We start from the raw sequence: 26,404 nt of genomic DNA, 5'->3' as shown, positions 1-26,404 counted from the left end.
ATGCAAGTTCTACAGGTCATTTATTTCCAATATATAAAGTAACTCTAGAACAATAGATGTTTCTGTAAAATGCACTTACTACTAGAGTATTTTATCAAAGACACCAAAGGTAAATAACCACCTTGAGGCCTTAAAATAGCAAATGCAATTTCCAACAATTCAATAAGTTCTCAAATAGCACATTATATTTCTGAAAAATTGGAAGTGATAAGCAACAGGGAAGACATTAGCTGTTTTTATAGTTTGGGAGAATAAGATTCTTCCAGAATGCTGTTGCTGTTGATCATTTTTGATCAGCTGATCATTCATGACATATCTATGTGGCAACCCAGTCTAACATTTAAAAATGATGTCTGATATATGTCTGATTTCTCCTATTAATTTTAAAGATGTGCATAAACTAAGATGCAAAGTCCAATCAAGCAGAGATCTCAGTATCATTTTTGGTGATTCATTTTATAGTTTTTGTATACTACTCTGATGTTAGTCCTTATTTTCAACCCTAATCTCCATTAAAACTTAAAAGTTTTAGAATAAAGTCACCTTAAAATAGGATATTTTGTTGCTCACATTTTAACAAAAATGATGGTTAGTCAGAATATATTGGCTTAATATATTTCACTTCTAACAGCCACAGTCATCTATTTCTACATAAAATTTCTCACAGGACTATGGAATATATAGAAAGATTCAATTTCTACTTGTCATGTATTTTAAAAACATTGCAACTGTCATTACCTGACAGTTTAAAAGAAAGTTGATCATTTGGGATCATGAAACTGATGTGTAACTGAACAAAATTTAGATGAATAAATATTAATAAATATTCCCTCAAAATTCATTATGTCCTTTGTGATTTAGTTCCTAAATTTTAGGGAAAGTTTGGGTCATGGCTTTATTTTATAACAAATGGAATGGATATTTTGATTCCTTGTAGTATAGGTTGGGAGAGGCAGCCTACATTGCCTACCTTCATCTCAATTTGTTTGGTGTCTAGATTCTGAAATAGCAGCTTTACTCGAGTTTTCCCATCATCTGAGGATCCCTTAAGCTGAGAGAATTTAAACCTCCAGAGAACATTCTGAAAAGGAATGACATGAATTACTAATTTGTCATTGAAATTTGCTCAGTCATTTTGAACAATATATATAAATAAGTCAAACATTCTATTGAGTTATTCAGTTTTTCACAGAGATTTACCATGCTATAATCATAACCAAAATATTATAGCATTTTACCTTTACAAAAATACTTTATACAGAGTATACTTCTAAAGATTTCATTTTATCCTTCCCACAACCCATGAGGTAAGGAAGCAAGCATTTTTATCTTCTCCCATACAATTAGACAGAGACTGGATTGCCTGCTCAAGCCTGTGCAGCTATTAAGTAGCAGAGCAGGAACTTGAACCTAGCTCATCTGTCCTGCAGTTCAGAAAACCTTCCAAGATACCACACTACTGTTCTATAAGGAATCTACATTGTTTCCTTTCTCTGCTTTTATCAATTCAAACACCTCTTCACAGTCCCAACACTTTCCCTCACAATGTTGTATTAGGAAGAATGAAAGAAAGAAGGATTAAAGAACGAAGGAAGTAAAGAAAGAAGCATTTATTAAATGTCAAACAAATGCAGTGCTAAGTATTTTACAAATATCTCATTTTATTAGGGTCATTATATATCTGAGTCCATAGTTTTCTTTGCTCTGATTATAATCTTTCTATTCTCTCTCTCTCTCTCTCTCTGTGTGTGTTTCTGTCTCCTCTCTTTCACCCTCACCCTCCTCCCTCTCTGTCTCAGTCTGTCTATATTTATTTCTGTGTATCTCTCTTTGTCTCTTAGGCTCTATTTTCCTCTCCCTTCCCCTCTTCCTCCTTGGTTTTTATATTGAACTTTAGGAAAATGTCATTTCTTTGCCTAGAAAACTTTTTTCACATAACACCCTGTTATTGCTCCAGTATAGCAGACATGGTCTAGTGGAGGGCAAATAGAATGAAAAATTTTAATCCTGACTGACACCAACTCCATCAGTGGCCTTGGGCAAATCATTTAACCTTAGTTTCCTTTGGACCAAGTTGAAAAATGTAGATAATACTGCTTCTTTACAGTGCTGTGAAAATAACTGAACATTTACCAAAGTACTTAAAGATGAAACATACAGCCATAAATGCTTACTTCTTTATTTTTGATAAAATATAGCCTTAACTATGGTTTTAAAAATTACAATAAATGCCTCCCAATATAGAAAATTTCAGTACAAAACATTGCATTTTAATAATAATCCATGATCTTTTTTACATTGATAGACTTCACTTTAAGATAAATTTCACACCTTTTCCTTAGTGTCAGTATTTTGAAGGAATATAGGAGGTGCATTGGGCATTTTAATTTGACTTGGCATTTTTCAACCTACTTCTTTTTAAATCCACATTAAACCATTTTAGCATTCTAAATGGTATTGGGGACTTTGTAAAAGTTGTGCTTTATATGAAAAAGTTAAAGAAATTAGGTTCCATGCAAATCACTTAAATTGAAATCTCTACTTGTAGAATAAATGGAAAAGAATCTACAAAAATACAAAATGCTGGAATATTGAAAGAATGACTTCTAAATCTCCTAGTTCTAAATGTCTATAATTTTTTTACTATGAATAATAAAAAATTCACCTTATATAATTCTTTAAGGCATTAAAATTTATTGTCACAAATACTTTTGAGTTTAGTATTACAAGTATTTTTATCCCCATTTTATAGTTGACTTGGCCAAGATCAAGGGGGATCTGTTAGGGATCTATTAAAGCTTATGTAAATTTACTCAGCTTTTAGGAGCAACCCTATTAGGGATACTTTCTCACACAACTGTGCACTCAATTTTAGAAATCATTAATTTAATCTCTTGATGGAATCTTCTTTGCTTACCAAAGCATAATAAACTTTAGTCCCCTGGGAAGGTTAAATCTACTCTCTGGAGACTTAACAATGAGTACAAGAATTGAAATGAATATTCATGTTCTAGTTTGAGCATGAGCTATTATGAAGCTTGCTTTCCTCTGTTGATTTGTGATGTAGATATGGATAGCTCATAAGCTCCATTTTATACACCCCTGCAATCCTACATCAGAAGATCATAAGAAGACTGGTGTTATCTGATGAATAAAAACTTTTTCCAATCGACTCACTAAATCAATTCTACAATATTAATGCAACCCATGATGCTTTGAAGTTCAATGATGCTTGGTTTAAGTTTGATTATGACAAGAATTTAAGTTTGATTATGACAAGTAATTTAACATTTACTTTAGTTTCCTCAATTTTAAAATGGAGATAATAGATATCTATCTTGAAGAGAAATGGACAGAGATTCAAACATTGAATACCTTTTTAAAATACTTTTTAAAAACCATTTTTAAAAAGTTGGAGAGTGGGTATGTATACCTAGATGCCAAATAGTAAAAATAATTTAAGCAATCCTCAACTAAACATCACTACTTAAACAATGTAATAGATAGTATGATCCAGAACAGGTATCTTTGGAGACATCATTTAATTTTTACACAGTTGTATTCATAGGTCTATCAGGTAACACAAAGTAGGAGGACATGCTCATGTATGTGATGCATCATTACAGTTCTAAGAAATGAAGAACAGTTACTGAGAATAATGACTAGTAATTTTCAGGTCAAACAGGAAAGCCATTGATTGCCTAGAATCTAATTGTACATCTGTTACATTGGTTAATTCATAAACTGGGTAATGAGAGGTGATTTTATTAATTTCATGAAAATGTTTGTTCAGCTGGGGCAACCTGCGGTTGACTCTTCAAAAATCAAGGAAAAAAATGTTCCTATCTAAAAAATCTCACCCTTGAATTATCCTTTGCTATAAATAAACATTGAGGAAAGAGAACCCCTTTCAATTCTACCAAAACATTAAATAACATAGTTATATTCCATATTATGAATGCTATCTGTTGTTATAGAAGAACTGAATTTTGACTTAGACTTGGAACCATAAAAGCTAACCTCTCATGTTGACTCCACCATTCTCTAGTCATAAACAATAATTAATTAATAATAATAACATAATAGCCAAAAATCCATAATATTGCCAAAAATACATTGCATCATATTAAATTGTAATTTGCAGCAGCTAGGTGTCTCAATGGAACACTCAGTCTGAATTCAGCAAGATCAGAATTAAAATCTGACTACTGCCTTTGGAGGAGGGGGGAGGAAATATCTTTCTTAACTCCCTCATCAGCTTGAAAGAACTTCAAGCTGCATGACCCTTGGCAGTAGAGGAGAATCAATATAAAAAAAAGAGTCTGGAAACTTGACCTACACAGCAGAGAAATTGCAAGGGTTATTACTTGTGAACCCAATGAAGCCAGGTCCTGCAGCCCCAAGAACTGTGATCTATCTTTGCTATTCACATATCTCCATATATCATTGTATCATTCTTCATTTATATTGTAATTAAAGTTGGAGCTCATTCTTACCTTGGATATTGTGTATATTTGTGAATGAGTTCACCCTAGGTTTGAAGAGAAAATTTTCTTGTAGCTTTTTTTATAACTATGCTATGTTATTAAATTCTTTTGCTAAGAGTCCATTGTTTCCACTGGCTATCGTTAATAGAAAATACTCTGATGCAAGTTCATGAGCTCCCATGTTAGACATGAAGATTCATGGGGTTACTCATAGAACCCAGAAATATTTGTCATATTTATGACAAGTTCATACTCAGGCAACTCATTAGTAGGAAGATAAGTCAGAGGGCTACTAACAATTATTGTAAATTCCTTTAAAAATGTTCAGCAGAGGACAATTTCTTTCAGATTCTTAGAGATGAAAGAGCTGCTGTTTATCAGAAGATTTGGGGTATATTAGATAGCCAGTAATTATGTTCTCTTCTTTCAAAAGATCACATGATATTACTATGATATTTCCATCATACATTCCAATTTATTAGCCTGCCTCTACTTTGTTTTCTTTTTGGTTTTTTTTTACAGGGTAATAGGGTTAAGGGACTTCTCCAAGATCACAGTTAAGAATAAATTGTCTGAGGTCAAAATTTGAACTCAGATCCTCCTGACTCCAGGGCCGATACTCTCTCTTTCCACTGTGTCATCTAGGTACCCCCATCTTGCTTCTCCTTTAATGCCTCTAAAAACTGGAAACAACCCTCAAAAGACTGCTTTTTTCTGTACTTTAACAGTGTTTATGTAGATTTTGTCTTAAATTTCTCTTTTTTTGTGTTGTGGGTACCTCTAGAAGGACCTTCAGAAACTTTGGAAGGCAGCTATAGAAATAGAAAGATTGGTTTGTGAGTTTAAGTTAAAAAAAGATAAAGAACCACATCAGCTGGAAGAATAAATTTCCACTTTTAGAAAGACTGAAGAGTTAGAGGATCAGGGCAGGCATGAGGATGGACTTCTCAAATAAAAGAGAATGACAAAGTGAAAAATATACACACACATACATCTTTGTGCATTTGTGTGTGTGCATGTATATGTATTTTTCAGTAGAAGCAACAACCAACATTGAAGATTACTTGTAGTACCCTTTGCTCTTCTTGATCATGTTCATAAAAAACATCTCAATGGTTAGAGATTTTGAACTTGGAATCAGCAATTTATATGTGGCGAAAGTGTACAACATTCATTTTTTGTAAGATTTCAATTTTTACATTTTTCTCCCTCCTTTGGCTCTCCTCCTCCCTATAGCAGTAATCTAATAAAGGTCATACATGTGAAAACATGTTGAACATATTTCCATATTAGTCATATTGTTTCATTGTTTTTCTTAAAGATGAGGATACTGAGACTAAGGAAAGCAGAATGATTTACTTGTGATAACAGAAAAAGTAAAAAACAAAGGTTCAAATAAAGCTGACTCATTGCTCTTCCTATTACAGTATGCTGCCCTTTATCTTACGAGATTATATTTGTCCATCAGTTGTGTTAAATTTAGGCCTCACATTTATGGGTAAGATTTCCAGGGATTACTTAACACAATTTGATCTCATGTATAAAGATTATCAAGAATATTAGCAGCTTATAGTAGAAATTGAGATAATATCTGACTAACAGGTATGAGAATGGACAACTCATTAATGCAAAGTAAATAGATGATGTGCTCTCCATATATGTATACATGAATCTTTTTTGCAAATATTTAAAAACTGATTGTACTGAGTACTTAATATTCAGAAGAAAATGTTTTTAAAGAACTGAATTTGAAAAGGTGCCTGAAAAAGCTAAGCTGATTGACAGTTTTCTAGCTCTTTCAGATTTGCTAATCCAGTTACCCATGCTAAAATTTTTCCAAAAAAAAAGTATAATAGAGCAAGAGGTCAGTGAGATAATATCAGGTGGTTATGAATATTACAATAAGTATGATAATGATATGTAACAGTAGCATACTTCTAAAAGTCAAATTCTATTAGGAGGTACTTTAAAAATTATTTAGTACAACTATTTTATTTTATGGATTAGGAAACTGAGACTCAGGAAGGTGAAGTAATTTGACTGAAGTAATTGAGACAGTAAGTAACAGTTAGGGTTTGAATTCAAGTCTTCTGATTTCATTTGCAATGCTTCATCCATCATAGCATAGTTCTTATTTAAATTAAGTGAAGTTTTCCAAAAACATGTAAAAACAGGGGTCCACAGATATATATAAATGGTCATCTGTTCAATATTTTGCTCAATCAACCAGCCCTTATTATGCTATTAGGTTCCCTGCACTTTGTTAAATGCTAGGAATACTAAAAGAGACAAAAGATAAGCCCTCACGATCCCTCAAGGATGTAATCTAGGAAGTTACAATCTAAGCATTATTAAACAAATCCTATATATAAGAAGATGAAATAAAGGATCCAAAGATCAATTAGGCCCAATATGTCAATGAGAAACTGACTCTGCTGCTTTCTTCAACCATCTAGAATAGGAAATATAATTTCTCCTTGCAAAGAGGATTCTTAGGCAGTAAGCCTAAAAATGAATAGTTTTCTTTCAAAGTATGATCATTGTATGGCAATGGGAACAGGAATGGTAGAAACACACTTACACACTTCTTTCTATATTTTTCCTGTTCACTCAACTCTTTTGTGGCATTCCTCATACAAGCTCAAAGCCAGAGGTAAAGGTGTAAAACATGGCCACCTATTTCCCCAAACACTCCCCAGTACACATTGAACCAGATTAAAATAAAATTGGGAAATGTTTAACAAAATAAATAAAAATACAATAAAACAGATAATATTACATTTTAAAACTTAGTCAATATATAGTCACCAGAGATCCTTATGTATGGATTTGTGGTCCCATATCATCTTGAGTTTGACAGTTGGATTAGACCTTGAAAAAATTCCCTTGATAATCAGTTATCAGAGAGAAAATTATACTTTATATTATCAAGAATGATACACACACACTAAATTATACAAATATTTTAAAAGTCTTTTCTCCACCCCCAACCCCAAATCAAAATGCATTAGTTTGATAAGAAATCTTCATTTAGACAAGTATGACATTTAAGAAGTTGTATATATTGAACACATTGATATCTTACCTTTGTTTTACTGTCAAAACAGGTGAATCCCAAGGCAAAATCCACTGTGAAGCACAGTGTTTCTCCTTGCCAGCTGCACATATATGTTTTAGACTAGAAAAAAAGAGTAAATTTTGAGAGAATATGGTAAAGAAACCATTAATCATTCTAATAACACAATTCCAAATTTCAATTCTAGAAGTAAACACCAAGGAAAGCGAAGACATACAAACTGCCATCTAGGGTGAGATAAAAGGAAAACAAGTCATGCATAAAGGCAAAAATAGGCCAAATAACTCCTGGTATTTGAATTTTGTACAGGCTTTGATGACTCTGCTTGTGACTTAGACATACAACTAAACAATCTGACCAGATGCTGAGCCTTTCACCTTAGAGGTCAAGGAGTGGGCTTAGCAGTTAGCAGCTAAAAATGTTCTTGTAAACCTGCAACTTGAACACCTCCAGGAGTTATAGACATAGGAAAGGCAGCTTGTAAGCCACCTCCCACAGGGCCTGGCTGCAGGTACACCCAAAGAAAGGCTATCAATCCTGCCTGAAAACAGTCAGACTAATGATGTATATAAATTCATGTCAGAATTTTTCCAAAGCTGAGTGATTCTCATCATCCTTTCCCCAACCCTGGAGGATGGATAAATTATAGAAAGGCAACTTTTTGATTATAGAACAAGGAAATTCAGGGAGGATCTGGTACCCTAAGGATCTCTAAAGGGCAGTTACAGATTAAAAAAAAGTCCCACACTATTCTAGAAAGATACTCATCTCATCTGTCCTTAATAATGACAGCTCCAGGGAAGAAGCAGTGCCATCACACTGAGAGACTCCTTCATGCAATCTAGATAAGTTAGTGTTTATTGCTGCAAATATGTGAAAACTGGAGCGGCTAGGTGGCACAGTGGATAGAGCATCAGCCCTGGAGTCAGGAGTACCTCAGTTCAAATCTGGCCTCAGACACTTAATAATTACCTAGCCGTGTGGCCTTGGGCAAGCCACTTAACCCCATTGCCTTGCAAAAAACCTAAAAAAAAATATGAAAACTAATATTCTTTTCTACATGACTATCAATGAACCATTCTAAGTACTGAGGTAACTGACTACATTTCAATTTCCATTTGCATTGTAGTGCCTATGCAATTTAGTCTTGGTATAGAATATCAGGAAACATTTTGAAGGCATGGAACTTGAAGTGAGAATGCTCCAGGGAATCTTATTTTGCCTCTTAGGATGCATGCTGGATGAGACAGTGGTAATCAATTTCATGAATGAGAGGCCTTCAATTCCTACTTTGATCACTAGCTCTCCCTATACAACAAGGATAAACTAATTGGCATATGATAAAACAAAAATGAAGTTCCTGCTGAAGTTGCCACCAGTCATTGAAGTAGCTTCCATGCAGGCTATCATTTAGCACAGATATTTGTTGACTTGTTCATGTTGTAAATACCACACATCTTGTGATGCTCAGCTTACCAAAGATATAGAAGCATTTAAAACAGAATGCCATTAGAAGTGTTTTCCAATCTGGAAAACAATATGCACAATGGCACATATAAATAGAAAGACCAAAAATAGCAAAAACAAGAATAACAATAATTGAACATTGTGTAATTATAATGATCAAGTTTATCCTTAGAGAATAATTGAGGAGGCATCTCCCTTATCTCTTTGTGGAGGTGTAGGAAATGGTATGAAATATTTTATATGTTGTCTTATATTACATGCCTTTGTTCTGGTTGTTTCCCTCCCCTCCATTCATAACTTTCCTCCATTTATTTCTCAGTCAAAAGTGAGCAGACTTTAGGACTTAATTCTCACCTTTTCACAAAATCTTTCTTGGCCATCTCAGTTGCTAGGGTCCTCTCTTTCAAAGTCACTTCGTATTAATTTTGTATAAATATTGCATTAACTATATACTTATATGTTGTCTCCTTCATTAGAGTATAAGTTCTTTGAGGACAGGAATAGTTCACTTTTGTTTTTATACAGGCTTGACATATTGTAAACAAATAATGGATTTGTATTGATTTATTGATAGATATTTTTCATGAGTTCACATTGTTCCAAAATTCATTGAGGGATCCATTTTAGGTTGTAGATCATTGATTATTAACCTAATGCTTGGCAATAGCCTAATTCAAGGTTTGGATTTGGAAGATAGTGTAAGAAGACAGTTATAAGAACTTGTGCTCCAAGAACATAATCTTTGAAAATGCAGCATAATCAATACAACAAATGTAGTTTAAAAGAGGAAAAAAAGTATTCTTAAATTTTTAAATAATGTAAATCTCTTTATAACCCCAAGTCTCTTTTCTAACTCCAATCCATTTACAAAAAGAAAAAAATTCCTTAATTCTTGTAAGTATACCATCAGCACATAATTGTCTGGAATTCTACAATTCTAATCTCCCTTAGTCTTGCTTTTGGAGTAAAATCAGGAAAAGATCTATTTATAGAAAATTCAGTTTGTTGTCACTTCCCTTTTCTTGCCTTTCTTTTATACTAATCTTCAGAAATCTCCTATCTCATCTGTTTGCCTCAAGACCCATTGAGGTAGAGTTCTTCCTATTATTCTTTTCTTCTTTTAGGGACATGAGCCATGATGTGAGAAACTTAGATGAGCAAAATTGTGAGAAGAGAGCAGAGTTCATAAATAGATTACCAGTATTTTTTGAAAGACCATATTTGTGCAAAATTATAAAGATCAGGCCTGACTCAAAAGAAAAGCTATGGGAGGGCACACTCCCCACCTGTCCCTTTGTTGAGGTAAGGGACCCATTAAGTATTTTATATTACACATTTTCGAACTTTGAAATGTATTAATCAGTCCTGCTGTTTTTCTTGCTCTTTATTTTCTTTTGGTTCTTATTTTTTTAAAAGATATTTGTTTTATGATATGATTATCTGGAAGGGGATGGGTGAGATATATTGGGGAAAACTATGATGATGTAAAAAGCAAAAACAATAACAGATTTATTTCAAAATAGAAGAATTATAAAATGCAAACATAAAGTATGTGAGAATTGAAATTCTTACACTATAAGTTCAATGTCTCAGATATCAATTTTGGAGGTAATGGATTTTTTGCTAAATTAACTCTATTTATTTTGATTCAGTAACTAGTGTTCAGCACCCATTAAAGTCTGACAATTTAATATTTCAAGTAATGTGTGCTGATAGCAAATCAAAGTTATTGTTATTCAGTAATAATAGCTCATCAATGCTCTTGTATAAAAGAGAACATTTATGGTGAAAAGTTGCACATTGCACATAGTCACATGTGCCTAATCTCTAAAGGAGTTTGGGATGGAGAAAGAAAAGAAAAATAGATTTATTTTACAGTATCTCTTTGCTACACACAATGCCATTTTCTGCCCTGACTCAATTAATACATTGTCAGGAGTAGTTCATGCTTTATTATTTCCATTGGTCTCAAAATTTGTGTTTCTTTTTTTATGTCTTATTGTTGTTCAGGGTGATTCTACTACAGTTACTAAATAGTCATGCTATATTTCTTGATATTTATTAAATATACTTTCTTTCCAGTCAGAATTTCTTCAACAAATATATTAAGTAATAAAATCATTTTTGTTTACTTCTTGTACCTGTAAATTTTTTGTATTTTGTACACAATTTCTTGAAATATAGAAAAAAAAATTTTAGGACTGTTTTCTTTGAAAATTCAGTTAAAATATGCAAAATTTTTAAAGAATTATTTGGATGCTTCCCCAGATATCAAGAAATCAAGATCATACTTTCATATTAGTAATTAATTTCTTAAGATTTTAATTGAATATAAAATATGTAAAATATTGAAGATAAAGAGCAAAGACAAATATTAAATACTAATTATATATTAATTTGTTCACATATCCAAAATATTCTACCAGAAAAAATAGGTAAATAAATGTGTATATATGAACAAAATAACCTCAAAAACAATGTAGTTTAAGTTTAAATATTTTAAATATATATTTTTCTGATTTTTAAAAAATTAATGATAGTTCAAAAACATCTAATTCAAAATTAATAAATTTGTCTGATCTGGGAGGTAACAGCTTAGGAATTAGAGTATCAAAATTGTGAAACAACAAGTGTGTGAAATAAAGAAGCCATTTTAAAATAATCTATTAATATTTTTTGATACTTTCTCATCTAGTAGATTTGTGGCTCTTAGCTCAAGGATTTGTAATATTCACACGTACTCCCTTCACCAATGAAAATCATAGACCTTTCATACTTTAATTGACAGTTTTTGTGAGTATCCATACCCTTGATTCTATGATGTCTTTCCCAGTATTTCTAGGATAATTCTCAGGCAGGCATAAACTAGCTTATACTTCAAACTCTTCTATCACATCACATTGATTTATTGATTTCTGATCAATTAATAAACAATCTCAATAATAGTCAGCTTTATGATGCACCTACTATATGCCAGTCACAGTACTAAGAAATCCAGATATAAAAAAAAAGGAATGGAATAATCCCTACTCAACTTAATGGGGAAACAAGTACATATCCAAGTTGTGTCCATTCTTCATTCTTGAAGAGAACCAGTGACTTCAGGAGAGTATTGTCTTCACTTGCAAGTGAATTGCATTTATGTAAGATAGAGCTGTGTAAAATCATCAGTTTAACTCTCTCCTCCAGAGTCACTGGAGTCCAGTGGCAAGACATAAGTCAAAATGACTGGTGATGATCCCAGATATAGTGGGAGACTTTGGTCTTTTTAAGTTAAGGTAGTTAGGGAAGGAGAGTACTAACAGTAGAGATGATCAGGAAATACTTTTTGTAGAAGGAAGTGAATAAATTGTATTATGTATGAAAAGAAAGTTTCTGAGGGGTATGGAGAGAATAAATATTAGTCATGAGGGAACAATTAGTTCACAGGCAAAGACATGAGAAACAAAGTGTTCTATATGAGAAAAGGATGAGAATTTGGCTAGATCAAAGAGCATGAAAGTGTGGGTTCCTTTTATTGAGGCTTAGAAACATAGGTTTGATAAGATTGAAAAGGACTTTACATATCAACCTAAGAAGGTTGCATATTATCCTAATGATCACTAGAGTTTATTATGTAGAAGAATGACATAGTCAGATTTGTGCTTGAGGAAAATCATTTCAACAACTTTGCAGAAGATAGACTGGTAAGGTGAAAGATCTGAGTTAGGGAGACAAATTAGAAGGCTAGGTGATAAGTGTGTGATAAAGGCATATTAAAGCCTTTAGAGATAAATTGAAGGTAGAGCCACAAGATTTGATAAATGATTAAATATGCAAGGAAAGGAAAAGAGAATTGGAGATGATTTTAAGATTACAAGGTTAAGAATCTGAAATAGGGACAACTAGATATCACAGTGGATAGAGCACTGGCTCTGGAGTCAGGATGAAGGGAATTCAAATGTGGTCTCAGACACTGAATAATTATCTGTCTGTGTGGCCTTGGGAAAATCATTTAAACCCATTGTCTTGCAAAAACAAACAAACAAACAAAAAGAATCTGAAATAATTGGAAGAATGACTCCTAACACTTAGAATCATTAATCAAGAAAGAAAGGACCTCAGAAAAATGTATTTAAAAATCCTTTTTTTTAATAAGATCTAAAACAACTGATCATTCTAGCTTTTCCTTGGGAAAATTCCCATGTGGAAAAAAAATAAACTATAACCTGATATTGTAAGGGAATTTTTGCTGACAAATTGCTACTTCTATCTTTTGTGACCAAGTAGGGGGGAAAAATGTAGTTCATTTCTACATGAAAGCCCCTCACATAAATAAAGGCATGTTTTCTTTCCCTTTTAAGGGATCTCTTGAGGATAAACATCATTCAAGCAATCAATAAATATTTATAAAGCACCTACTCTGTGCTGAGTTCTGGGATGCAAAAAGAGGCAAAAGACATTCCCTATTCTCAATCTAAAAGAGGAGAAAATATGAATATATGTGTATGCATGTATACATATATATGCATAAACACATGTATTCATATACTTACAAAAAGCACTACATATAGAATAAAAATAAATTAATTATTAGTGGGAAAGCCCTAGAATTAAGGTTTGGAGAAGGCTTCTGATAGAAGGTAGGACTTTATTTGGTGTTTAAAAGAAGCTAGTGAAGTCAGGGGTCCCAGCAGGGAAGGGAGAATTTCCAAGGGACAGTCAGAGAGAATGTTTGAATCAAGAGATGGAATATCTTATTCCTGGAATAGACAGGGGTGGTCATTTTGTGTCAAGGAATAAAGTGTAAATAGACTGGAAAAAGTAGGAAGGTGATTATGAATGACACTAAATACCAAACAGAATCCTGTATTTTCTTCTGGAGGCAATGGGTAGCCACTGGAGTTGATTGAGGAGGAGGGCATGACCTGATTGGTTCTGTTTTAGAAAAGTTAGTGGCTAAATGGAATATAGATTGGAATGAAGAAAACCCTCACAGCTAGCAGACCCAAGAACCGTTTTTTAAAAAATTCAAGTTTTGATATATTAGGGCTTGCATGAGCATGGTGGGCATTTCAGAGGAGAGAAGTGGACCTACTGAAAAAAGGTTGCAAGGATGAAATTGAGAAGACTTGCAGCAACTTGGATACCAGAAGTTACTGTTGGTGGTGGTAGTAATGAGAGAGAGTGAAGTATCCTAGACCACTCCTAGGTTATGAGTTTGAGTGACTGAGATGACTGATAGACTGAAAGGACTCTGGAAGGTATGACCTACAATAATAGGGAAAGTGGGAGAGGGGGACAGTTTAGGCATAAAGACAGACCTACTGACTTTGAGATGTTTGTTGAACACTCAGTTTGAGATGTGTGAAAAGCAGCTGAAGAAACGAGTTGGACGTGAGTAGAGAGACTGAACAGAAAAGGATTTGAGAATTATTAGCATAAACATGATATTTAAATGATTGGGAATTGATGAAATCACTAAGTGAAATAATCAAGAAAGAGGACAGAACCTTGAGAAGTTCTGTGGTAAGAGGGTATGACCTGAAAGAGGATTCAGCAGAGGAGACAGAAAAAGTCATCAGGGTTTTTTCATTCTGATTACATTTTGACTTCCTTCAGCTAATATTGTTTTAGACTTTTCATCAACTTTGTTACTTTCCTTTGACTTTTACTCTATTGATGTTCAATTAAAATGTTGTGGCTAGAACTGAGCACTATATTTCTGATGGGCTTCACCAGTGCAAAAAAATGGTAGGATTACTGTCTACATAACTCTTGACATGATGCTTCTCAAGGCAAACTTTTATTTCACTAACTTTTTTGGTTGATTACAAGCCATTAAAATTGAATAGCTTTTTCACACAACAATATAATCACAAGTCTCCAATATTGTACTTGTGAAGTGAACTTTTTGAATCTAAGTGTAGGACTTTGAATTTTTATAGAGCCTTATTCTGTTAAAAATATGTTATCTATCCTTCCTGAAATTGTTTCCTCTAAAATATCTGATAAATGTAGCATGCCATTTTGGTCTTAATCCAAGACACTGATAAAAATATTAAATTGCTCAAAGGCAAGTATAAATCTTTTAGGCACACAATCAGGGACTTTCTTCCAAGTTGACATCAATCCATTAATTAGCACTCTTCATTTCTGGCTTTCACCATTGCTAAATCCTTCTAACTGTATAACTGATCAGTAATCTCTACATCCTGTCAACAAAAATACAGTAAGATTTTGTCAAATATTTTGCAGAAAAATAGATATACTTTACCCTCAGTGTAGCCCCCCCCCACCAGAATAGGTTTTTTTCCCCCTTTCAAAACCAGAAAATAAAATTATTCTGGTGTAATAAGCTTCTGTTTTAATCATGTTATTATTGTTCTTACCTAAATGCTGTCATGTTTATTGATTCATTTTCTAGGTGTTCACCAATTATCCCTTTGTAACAATACATTGACTTCTCTTAACCTAGGTCTATGTATAAAGATCATGGGACTAGAGATGGTTAATGACTTCAGGAATATTTCTCTCAGTGTTCTCTTCATCAGCTCTTCAGAATATTTTGCCCAGAAGGGGACTGATATGATTCATTAGCTAGTCCTTTCAATCATTTTGACATGAGAAGAAGAGAAGCAAAGAATGAAAATCACACAAAATAAGAAGGGAAACATTTGGAGGTACAAACACCCTAGAGGACTGTAGGAGATGCTTTCAGACCTTCCAAATTCTCTTGAAGTTGCACATAGAGCCTGATGATTTAAAAAGCAATTCCCTTTCATTGAGAGGATAAATATGCATTTCATAGTATTTTATTTGCCTCTTAAGTAAGGGGAGAGCCTTATCTTTCTTTTTATAAGTGTTTTAATTTGTGTTTGAATGTTTACTTTGTCTCTGAATCCAACAAATTTTTAAAAACTATTAACTCACTTCTAGGGGATAAAGGTGATTCAAATTTCAGGAAGGAAGAGAGATGGATCTAAAATTGCAATATTTTCTGAAGTACAAACTCTGGCTTATCTGGCTGGGGGGGCTCAGTATTAAGAAAGTTATGTGATAAATAGAACTTGATGGATTGATACTGAGTCAGGGCTTCTACATTTTTTCCCTGGGCTTGATTTAAGTGGAAAAGGTACTGGTAGAGGGCTGGAGCCAAAGAAATATTTGGAGAGAAAGTCATACTGAAGGACAAAAGTAACTCAGCATGCAAAAAAGCAGGGGATAGTTAAGAATGACTGATCTCCTACCCTATCTGTTCACCAACTCAGCAAAGCACTATAGTCCATGCAAGATCTTTAATACCATGTTCTAGAATTGGGACAGAATCCAAAGTCATGCAGATTGGTCTATGGTTTGCAGATGCCATTCTCTATCCCCTTCCTCCCCCCTTTTTTTTGCTTATTTGTAAATAGATGACTTATGCTCTTTGCTTATGGTCCTGTATTACCTGTTAAATGGTCTATGGCTTTTTAAAGTGATCTTTGAACTAGAATTAGAATATAATAAATGGAAACCCAAGATACATATAGAGGTAAAGATAAATCATTTCTCTTAGAAGAGAAAATAGATGGAAAATAACTGGCAGTTTTTATTTCTCTTGCACCCATTGCCATTGACCTCTCCAGTTCTGAGCATTCACATTTTTTCCTTTGATCTTCATCTTTCTCTCATTTTAGATACATTTAACTAATTTATAATGATTAGAATGACAAGTTCAGTGTCTTTAGAAAATGTCCCTTTTCCTCTTCATGAAAATTTTTTTTCCCTGGTTTATTCAAAATGTCACTCTTGAGGACTTCGATTTCTATCTGGGCTGAATTCTCCTGTAAAATTTTGATCTATTGGATCCTACTTGTCTTTTCTTTGAATCCTTTGCTTTTGACTCTTCATAAATCTAGGGTAAATATTAGACTGTGCCATGCCATCTTCTCCCTCTCTATTGGAAATTAAGATTAAGTGATCATTTTCCTAAAATTTTAATCATTCTCCTTTAGCAACCAGTTTCTGCTCTTTAGTGAGTTTTAGATTTAGAATAGCAATTAGCCTTTAGATTCTCTTGTCTTTCAAAACACCAAATGGGTACTTCCAGGAGCTAGCATGGTAGAGTACATGTCAAATCACTGTAACTCTCTCATATCAACCTACAAACAACTTATTAGATAGCAAACCAAAACAATCCTTGAACATTAAAACCAGGCCCAGGCAAATAGACAACAGGTCAGTTCACCTGTGTTGCAAAAAAAAAAAAAAGGCAGAAACTCCATCAGACACCAGAACTAGGACCTCAGATCAGCACCAGCTAAGTTGCCAAATTTATGGCTTCCAGCAACATTAACCAATCCAACCAGTTCTCCCCAGCCCACTCCCTCAGTGTAGCATCAGACATGGGAGTCCCACGTGGGTTTCAGGGCAATATCAATGGCACACTAGGTAACCAGGTGAGGCCTACATAAGAAGCCTGAGATGATACTCCTTCCATCCTGGAAATAAAGTTCAATTTTAAAAGAAAATAAAAAAGTCTAAAAAAGATGATCAAAAGCAAGAAAGCAGAAATCAATAATGTCAAAACATCCATGGGCACACCCCTTCAAAGCAATGGGAAGTGGTCTCAGAAGTGAACTCATTGAAGAGGTTAAAAAAAAAGGAGCTCAAAAATCATATAAGAGGGATAGAAGAAAAATTAGGAAAGGAAATTAGAGTGATACAAGAGAATTATTTTTAAAAGAATCAACAGCTTGGTGAAAGAAAACAACTGCTTAAAAAATAGAACTGGCCAAAAGGAAAAGTGAGATACAAAGATTCACTGAAGAAAACAATTCTTTAAAGAGTACAATTGGCAAAATGGAAATAGAAATATGAGAGCTGAGAAAAACAATTCCTTAAACATTAAAATTGAACAAGTGGAAGTTAATGACTCTATAAGATATCAAGCATAAGTCTAACAAATTCAAAAGAATGAAAAGAATAATGAGAAATACATAAAATCTTATTGGAAAAACAACTGACCAGGAAAATAGATTTGGGAAAGACAATGTCAGAATCATAGGACAGAAGCAGGACCTGGATAGAATCTTTTAAGAAATTACCAAGAAAACTGCCCTGATATCCTAGAACCAGAGGGCAAAACAAGCAATGCAACAATCCACCGGTCCTTAGATATAAACTTTAAGAAGTATTATAGCTAAAATTACATAACATCCCTTTTCAACTTCATATTAGTATGAGGAGAAATATTTTCTTCTACTTCAACTAAAGTATATTAGACAGACGCTTAATAATAACCTAGTTGTGTGGCCTTGGGCAAGCCACTTAACCCCATTTGCCTTGCAAAAACCTTAAAAACAACAAAAAAAAAAGAGTGAAGTATAAAGTATATTAGAACATATTAACTGTAGAAGTAGATAATATGAGAGATATGAGAAAACAATGTGCTTTATAAAGTCATACATTAAGGAGATATGTAAAAAATTATAAAACAAAGTCACTCATTATTTTACTTTCTTTTGGGAAAAGTGGTTTTTCATAAAAATGTAACATTTGTTGTAATTTAAAATGAATCAATATTTAAAATTTATTTAATTTATAATAGAGTTAATATAGATAAATATAACATATATAAATAAAAGCTCTTCAAAGCCCTCAATAATTTTTTTCAGAATGTGAATGGATATTGAGACCAAAATGTTTGAAAACTACTGACTTGGAAAATATCCCAGTGAACTGAGTTGCTTTCCCTGCTTTCCCTAGGGTCACACAGTTACTATGTGTTGGGTATTCCCAACATTTTAGTCACTTTCTAGTCATTATCTGTTTTACTACAATATATAACAATGGGGTATTTTGTGCTAACTATCTGAGATGTTGTAAAGAAAGGAGGTTGTGACACAAAGCATTTTCATAGTAAAATAGAAAGCATCTTTATTATTGTGGAAAAGTATTTTAAGTATCATGCAAAAATATTAATTGATGAAAGATCTTAGTTCAAGCAAGGTTGTATGGTATTTTTAAAAGAGAACTGCATTTAGGGACAGAGGAGTCAGGGTTGAACGTCACCTTTGAAAGCCAATCTCTGACACAGGGTTACTGGGAGAAAAGTTCTTTATAAACCTTTATGTACTATAAGTATTAGTGCTATTAATACTACTTTGTGATGTTAGATATGTCATTTGCCCTACATTGAATCTCAATTGTCTTCTCTGTGAAAATGAGGGAGCCGGACTCTATTAATTCTGAAGTATTTTTTTACTCTAAATACATTGATTCTATGTCCCCATTGTGAAAGAATGGAAAGATAAAGATCTGATCTCTCTGTCTCTGTCTCTGTCTCTGTCTCTGTCTCTGTCTCTCTCTGTCTCTATCTCTGTCTCTCTGTCTCTGTCTCTGTCTCTCTCTCTCTCTCTCTCTCTCTCTCTCTCTCTCTCTCTTCCCCTCTTTCCCTTCCTCCTTCCTTCTTTACCTGAATATTGGTATGAAATAGCTCTATAAGTAAACAGCTTATCTGTTAACTTCCAACTTTTCAGAATTCATTTAATCACTAATCAAAGTTTCCTGGAGATTACATTCCTGTCCAAAGAAAATTTCTTTAAATAACCCAAAGCTTGAGCTAAGAATACCAGATAGAAAATAAGAAATGAGGAGAGGCTAGAAAATAAGAATAAACAGAGTTGAAAATATCTGCCCACAGAGAGTTGGCTGTGACATAAATTAAAACACAATTGGAAAATATTAAAGAGTATAGTCAAATAATCTCAAATTTGTTAAATTTCACCTTTTACCATTCAAGTAGAAAGGGTGACAAAACTCTTATAATTATTAAAAATATCTTAAAACATTTACCAACATGTTTTGAGATGGAAACAATCCAGATCCATTTCACATATTTGAAACTTTATACATCATTCAATCTTGAATATTAGTTTTTTTCCCTTGCACATGACATTGCATCTTCCCTCTCTTTGCTTTGCACAGGTTATCTAGATCCTATGACTTAAATATACTATTTTATCACTTTTGTCTCTAAGACTTTTTATTTTCCTTTTAAGTTCATATCTGTTTCCATGAACTCTGTGAAACCTTCTCCAGTTCTCTGGTTAGCAAATGTTTTTTTTTTCCTCAACCATTTCGCATGTACTTACCTGTGACTAAGTGGAATGCCCTTCTAAGATGTCAACTCCTTGATAGTAGGATTTTTTTTTTCTGTAGTAGAATTGTCACTGTTTATTGTATGTAGCAGGTACTTAATGAATGTTTATTGAATGAATTAGGAATGATTTGTGAAAAAGGAAGAAGTAAATTTAAAGAAGTACTAGAATGGGAATCAGTCTTGGGGCAGTTAAGTGGCACAGTGAATATTGGACCTGAAGTCAAGGAATTCAAATCTGGACTCAGAAGCATCTTAAATGGGTCAGTTAACCTGTTTGCCTCAGTTTTCTCATTTGCAAAAACAGGGATAAAAGTAACACCTACCTTAAAGAGTTCTTGTGAGGATCAAATGATATGTTTTATAAAGCACTTAGCTTTAGCATAATGCTTAGAATCTGGAAGACTTATCTTCTTGAATAGAAATCCAACCCGAGACACTTACTAGCTACGCAACCCTCAGAAAGTCCCTTAACACTATTTGCCTCTGTTTCCTCATCTGTAAAATGAGATGGAGAAAGAAATGATAAACCATTACAGTATCTTTGTCAAGAAAACTTCAAAGGGGATCATGATGAGTCAGACACTACTGAAATGACTGTGGCAATACAACTAATTTGTAAACTTCAGGGAAATATGAAATCATAGTTATTCTTACTGATGGGGAGGACTTTTTCCTTTTTTTCTTTACTTGCTAAGAGGTAGAATAGTAGAGGATAGTCCTGAAGTTAGGAAGACCCAAACTTAAGTCTTGCCTCTGCAACACACTGGCTATGTGTCCATAGACAAAACACTTTAACTTTTCAGTTGGTGCAATAACTTTCCAAGAATATAAATTAGATGTAAATTGGTCATCTGTTTCAGTGAAGGGAGTTTTCTTAACCAGAATTTCTAATGAGGGTGTACTCATGGGATCCTGACAGAAACAAATTATATGCATACAAACATACATCCATAAACATACACACATGTGCATATGTGCCTATATACACACACATATATAGAATGTTTTGCTGTATCCATTAATATTTTTAGCATGGTATTATAGCAAAAGGCTCACATTGGGGAGCCAACAACCTCAGTTCAAATTCTAACTCTATTACTTCATAAATTATGCCTTTGTAAAAGGAAATTAATCTTGCTGAAATTCAATTTCCTCATCTATGAAATGGGAAGATGTATATATATATATATATATATATATATATATATATATATGTATACCTACATACACACTACCTATCTACCTACTAACCTTATAGGATTGTTAATATTTGAACTTTATAGATGTTTCTAATATTGGTATTCCCAATGCTTTGCAACCAGTATGATATAATGGAAAGATCCTGGATATTGGGAGACAGGTTTGAGCTTTTGTCCTGATTCTTAATACTTGAAAATTCTGGAAAAATCACTAAGCATTAGGTTTTCATGTATATAATGGAGACTGTAGGATTTAGAGCTCAAAGGATCTCCACAGAGATGATTTGACTCATCATTCTATAGATGTGATAACTGATAACTTTTGTACTACCTGCATTATGGGGTTGTGGTATGCAGAGAACTTTCTAAATTCTAAATTGCTGCAGAAATATAACTGAACTACAAGATCACTGTAAAAATGTATGCTATTATTATAAGATAGTTTTTCTAAAATATCTACATCCCAAGGTAGCAACCCATTTATTCTCAGGTCAAAAAGTGCTGACTAACATTAAGAATTGTTGAGTAGTTTGACTTTTTATTTTTTTATTGGAGGTCAATGAATCCCAATTGTCCAGTGTTTTCTTCAGCAGAAAACAGAATAGCTCACAGAGAATTAAAGGTTATATGATGAAAAAGAGAAAAAAAAGAGTAAGAGAAAAAGAAAATGCTCGAGATCCCTAAAAATTCCCTAAATGATAGGCCCAAATAAATATGGTCATTCATAACAAAACAAAACCTTCATAATTAGGATTCAAAAATCATTTACCAGTAGCAAATGGTTCGATAATCACTTCATGGTTTACAAAAAAATTCTTCTCCTCAGTAATTTTGCAGAGTGGGTACTTCAACTATTATCTCCATTGAAAAGATGAGGAAATTTGTTTATCTCAGAAGAAATAAAATAGCAAAGGCAAAACTCAAATTCAGGTCTACAGATTTCAAATCTAATTATCTAATATAAATTACTTTTCTTTGATTTCCTTTGTCCTCCTAAGATGTAATATGGAAAATCTGGAAAATCTTTGACTAGTCTGAGAAGACGGAAGTGTTAGCCACTACATTTTCTTGGAATAATGGTATAGAGCTTGAAATAGTGAGGAAGCAAAGACAGACAGAGAGAGAGAGAGAGACAGAGAGAGACAGAGACAGACAGAGACAGACAGAGACAGACAGAGATAGACAGAGTCAAGGGACAGAGATAGAGACAAAGAGAAAGGCTCAGATAGAAACAGAAGGTGAGGCAGACAGAAAGAGACAGAATCAGAGGCAGAGATAAGAGGCAGACAGAGAGAGAGAGAGAGATTAGGAGACAAAGGGAGGAAGAGAGAAATTGAAAGGAGACAGAAAGACAGACAGAGATAGAATTAGGGACAGAGAGAGGCAAAGACAGGGTGACAGAGGAAAAAAAGAAAAAGAGGAGTGAATTTAGTCAAGAAACATTTTCAAATACTATGTAATGATAGTTTTCTAACCTGTTTGATGGTTTTTAAGTCTCTTACATTAATATGATGAAAAGACATTGGCCTGGGATTCAGGATATTTGGGATGTTATCCTATCTCTACCTTTTGTATAACCTTGAGAAAATCTGTTCCCTTCTATGGACTTCTATTTCCTTATTTCAAAATAAAATGATGGAAGTCATTCTCTCTAAGTTCCTTTCAAATTAATATTCTATGATTCAGATTGGATATAAAAATTAATGCCTGGCCTTCGATATGGAATCCAGACTAAGAAGCCATCTAAGAAAGTTGTCATCCAGCTTTCACTTGATGATCTTTAATGAAGAGAAATTTGGTCTTGCTTAAAGCAGCATATTCCACTTTTGGATAGCTCTAATTATTAGAGCTATTATGTTAAATGAGTTGGAGAAGGAAATGGCAAACTATTCCAATATCTTTGCCAAGAAAACCCCAAATGGGGTCACAAAGGGTTGGACATAATTGAAACAACTGAACTACAAAATTTTTAGGACATTTTCTCTTTCATCAAAACTCCTTGTCAATTCCATTCCTTGTCTTTAGCTCTGTGATCTTGGACCAAGAGTCTAATCCTCTTTCAAACTTGAGCCTTTTAAACCCTTGAAGATAACTGACCCATTTCTGATATTTTTTTGTGTGTGTGTGGTTAAGTATTACTAGTTCTTTCAATTGGAACTCCACTGACATAATTTCTAATCCTTTTACCAGCCTGGTGGTCCTCTTTGGGTTTTTTTTTTGTTTGTTTGTTTTGTTTTGTTTTGTTTTGTTTTAGGTTTTTGCAAGGCAAATGAGGTTAAGTGGCTTGCCCAAGGCCAAACAGCTAGGTAATTATTAAGTGTCTGAGACCTGATTTTAACCCAGTTACTCCTAACTCCAGGGCCAGTGCTTTATCCACTACCCCACCTAGCTGCCCCTGGTTGTCCTCTTTGGAAACTCTAATTTGCTAATGTCCTTTCAAAATTGTGTCCAGAATTGATCACAGAAGTTTAGGCAAACATGGCCTTTTGAGGAAGAATATGGAAGGATGCTCACCTTCCTTACACTTGACACAATTCTATTCTGAAAGGAATCTAAGATTGGGATATTTTGTATTGCTGTACCAGTTAAACTTTCAGTTATTTAAACCTATCCATTCATTTCTTAGCAACTTAGAATTTTTACAAATTAATTCTGAATCACTGTTATGTATTACAAATGTTGAGACAAACACATAGCAAAGAAAGTATGCTTGTTCCCATGCTGAGATTTCCAGAAAATCTTGTGTTGGGATTGTTGGAAGGAAAGAAAAGGTAGTGATAACCATCTTGGAAAGCTATCAGATCAAGCTTCCAAAATTTGCCTGTAAATTATTATTTATTTTATACCAAGTCAACATTATATGTGGACTGGTCATTAGTCATTCTGAGGTGATAGTTCTGAAAGACTAAACAGTGGGACAAAACTCCAATTGAATCTACCAAAATTTTGAGGGTTGTTTCAAAGACAAACTATATGTGTTATCATCTGAGGAACAGCCTAGTTAAATTCAGATAGGCTCATTAACAGAATGAATAAGAATTAAAGAATATTTTGGCCATGTCTACATTGTCCAGCACCAAAAGGCTGTTAGCTCTGTTGGAATGCAGAGTACCCATATTAACATATCTGATCCAATTGGCTCCAGAGGAGAAAGAGGCTGGTGACTTTGCACAACCTCCTCAATGTCAATTCACTTGCATGCCATGGCATCACCTCCTTGCTGTTATAGTCTTCTTTAAGAATAAAGGACAGATAACAGCAACCTATGTTAACAAGATTAGAACTTTGAAATATTGAAGTATCATGGAAACATGTCATACTATAGAAGAGACCAGAGAGAGCATTTTCTTTATTTTATAAGAGAAAAAATTTAGGTCTTTCATTCGAATGCCACTACTGTGATTTTAAGATGTCGTACTCTTTCAAACTGGCAGGCAGTCTACATGTCTTGTAACAAAAAATACCCTCTAATAACAGGTATCATGTTTTCTTCTTGCCATGTGACATTCATATAAATGTTTGCTTTGAGATTTGGTATTCAATATGAATATAACATTCTGAATCCTGTAATATTTAGATTTTGTTATAGGAACCAAGCAGTTAATTACTTTCTATTTTCTATCTCCCACCTCCCAGGTTTAAGAGAGAATAAAGCACTAAATTCAGCTGGAAATTTGGAATGTGTAGGTAGGAATCTAATTTTTGGTGTACCAAGTAAAACAAATCAGACCTCATTGTGTCATTTCTTCTCAGAAGAAAATAGAAGCAGGAAATACCTTTAATATCAAAGGGCCTATGACCACTGTAATTTTTAAACCATCCCCTGGGGCTCTTTGAGTTCACATTTTGCATAATGAGAATATTCACCCCTGGAGACATTAGAGTGTTCCATCAAACAACTTGTGGGCAAATGCCAGTTTTGTTGGGTATAAGATGTTTGGATTTAAGTATGGGGAACACACAATGTTTAGATCTGACTTAAATTACTGGAAGACCCTTTAGGGGTGGGTACATACTTTTTGTTAAATGTCACTTTTCCCTAACAATGAAATTCCACAGTAGGGTTTAAAACCTGAAACTTCTCAAAGAGTGGTTTTATTTTTAGATAATTTGCAAGGAAAGCACAAATTGTACCTAATGCTTTGTGTTGCTTGATGCAAATGGAGACATCTACAAAATGACAGAATGTTCCAGGGAATAGGCATTTACACAGTTAAGAGAGGTAAAGAGTAAAATTAAAAGAAAACAAAACAATTTATTAACCAATGAGCCTTAAGTGATAGTACCCATAAGTAACCAGAGAAAGCTAAGAACCTGGAGTGGCAGAGAGCTGAGAATAGCATTTGAGGTTGTGATTGCAATTTACATTTGCTACATTGTGTATTTCCATGATGATTATTATGCTATAAAAATATAGAAAAGTAGACACATGAATGATAAGAAATACCTCTATAAGAAAATGAGTAGCAATTAATTGTTGTCATAATCAGCATCATTAGAGTCAGAGGGTGCCCTTATTAGTTTAGGTATTTTACTAGGTTCTGAAAATACAAAAGTGACTGTGTTTTCCAGTGGAAAGAATCCAAGCAAAAAAAAAAGTGCATTCCACTCCTGGTAATTCCCAATCAATCCCTTTCCCGAAATCCTATATATTCTGTTTTTCAGGCTAAACATTTCTAGTTTATCCAAATAGTACTTCTACGGCATGAATTTGAAACCTTTTACCTTTGTATTTGTCATTCTCAAAGTACATGGGTGTCAACCTTTTAGCTCTTCTGGGCCACACTGTCCATCAAAAACTTCTGAAGGAACACACATATAGAATTTAATATTTTAAGTAACCTATATGATCAATGAATATAATATAATATAATCAATATTACCAATGAATATAATAAAAAAATAACAATGTCACATGAATGGACTTTGAAGGATGCAGGTGGTCTGCAGGCTTTGAGTTGGATACACCTTCTCTAAAAAATTATTGCCATCTTTCTTAAAATATAGTGCTAGAACTGAATGCAGTATTATCACATCCTTGGTTCTAGAA

At 33.5% G+C, this 26,404-nt stretch overlaps 1 protein-coding gene across 1 annotated transcript in view; it reads right to left on the bottom strand.

The window, feature by feature from the left end:
- The window catches only part of SNTG2 (syntrophin gamma 2), a 233,794-nt gene that overhangs the window by 34,560 nt on the left and 172,830 nt on the right, over nt 1-26,404 (bottom strand). Inside the window, exons 7-8 of the mRNA XM_074226476.1 lie at nt 7,573-7,665; nt 971-1,081 (exon numbers count right to left, since the gene is read on the bottom strand). Of these exons, the coding sequence (XP_074082577.1) occupies nt 971-1,081; nt 7,573-7,665 (204 nt within the window). The remainder of the gene's footprint in view (nt 1-970; nt 1,082-7,572; nt 7,666-26,404) is intronic.

Source organism: Macrotis lagotis, chromosome 1 (assembly GCF_037893015.1).
Source record: "Macrotis lagotis isolate mMagLag1 chromosome 1, bilby.v1.9.chrom.fasta, whole genome shotgun sequence".
Taxonomy (NCBI): Eukaryota; Metazoa; Chordata; class Mammalia; order Peramelemorphia; family Peramelidae; genus Macrotis; species Macrotis lagotis.
The sequence above is the reverse complement of the archived record's forward strand: the minus strand, read 5'-3'. Positions and strand labels throughout refer to the sequence as shown.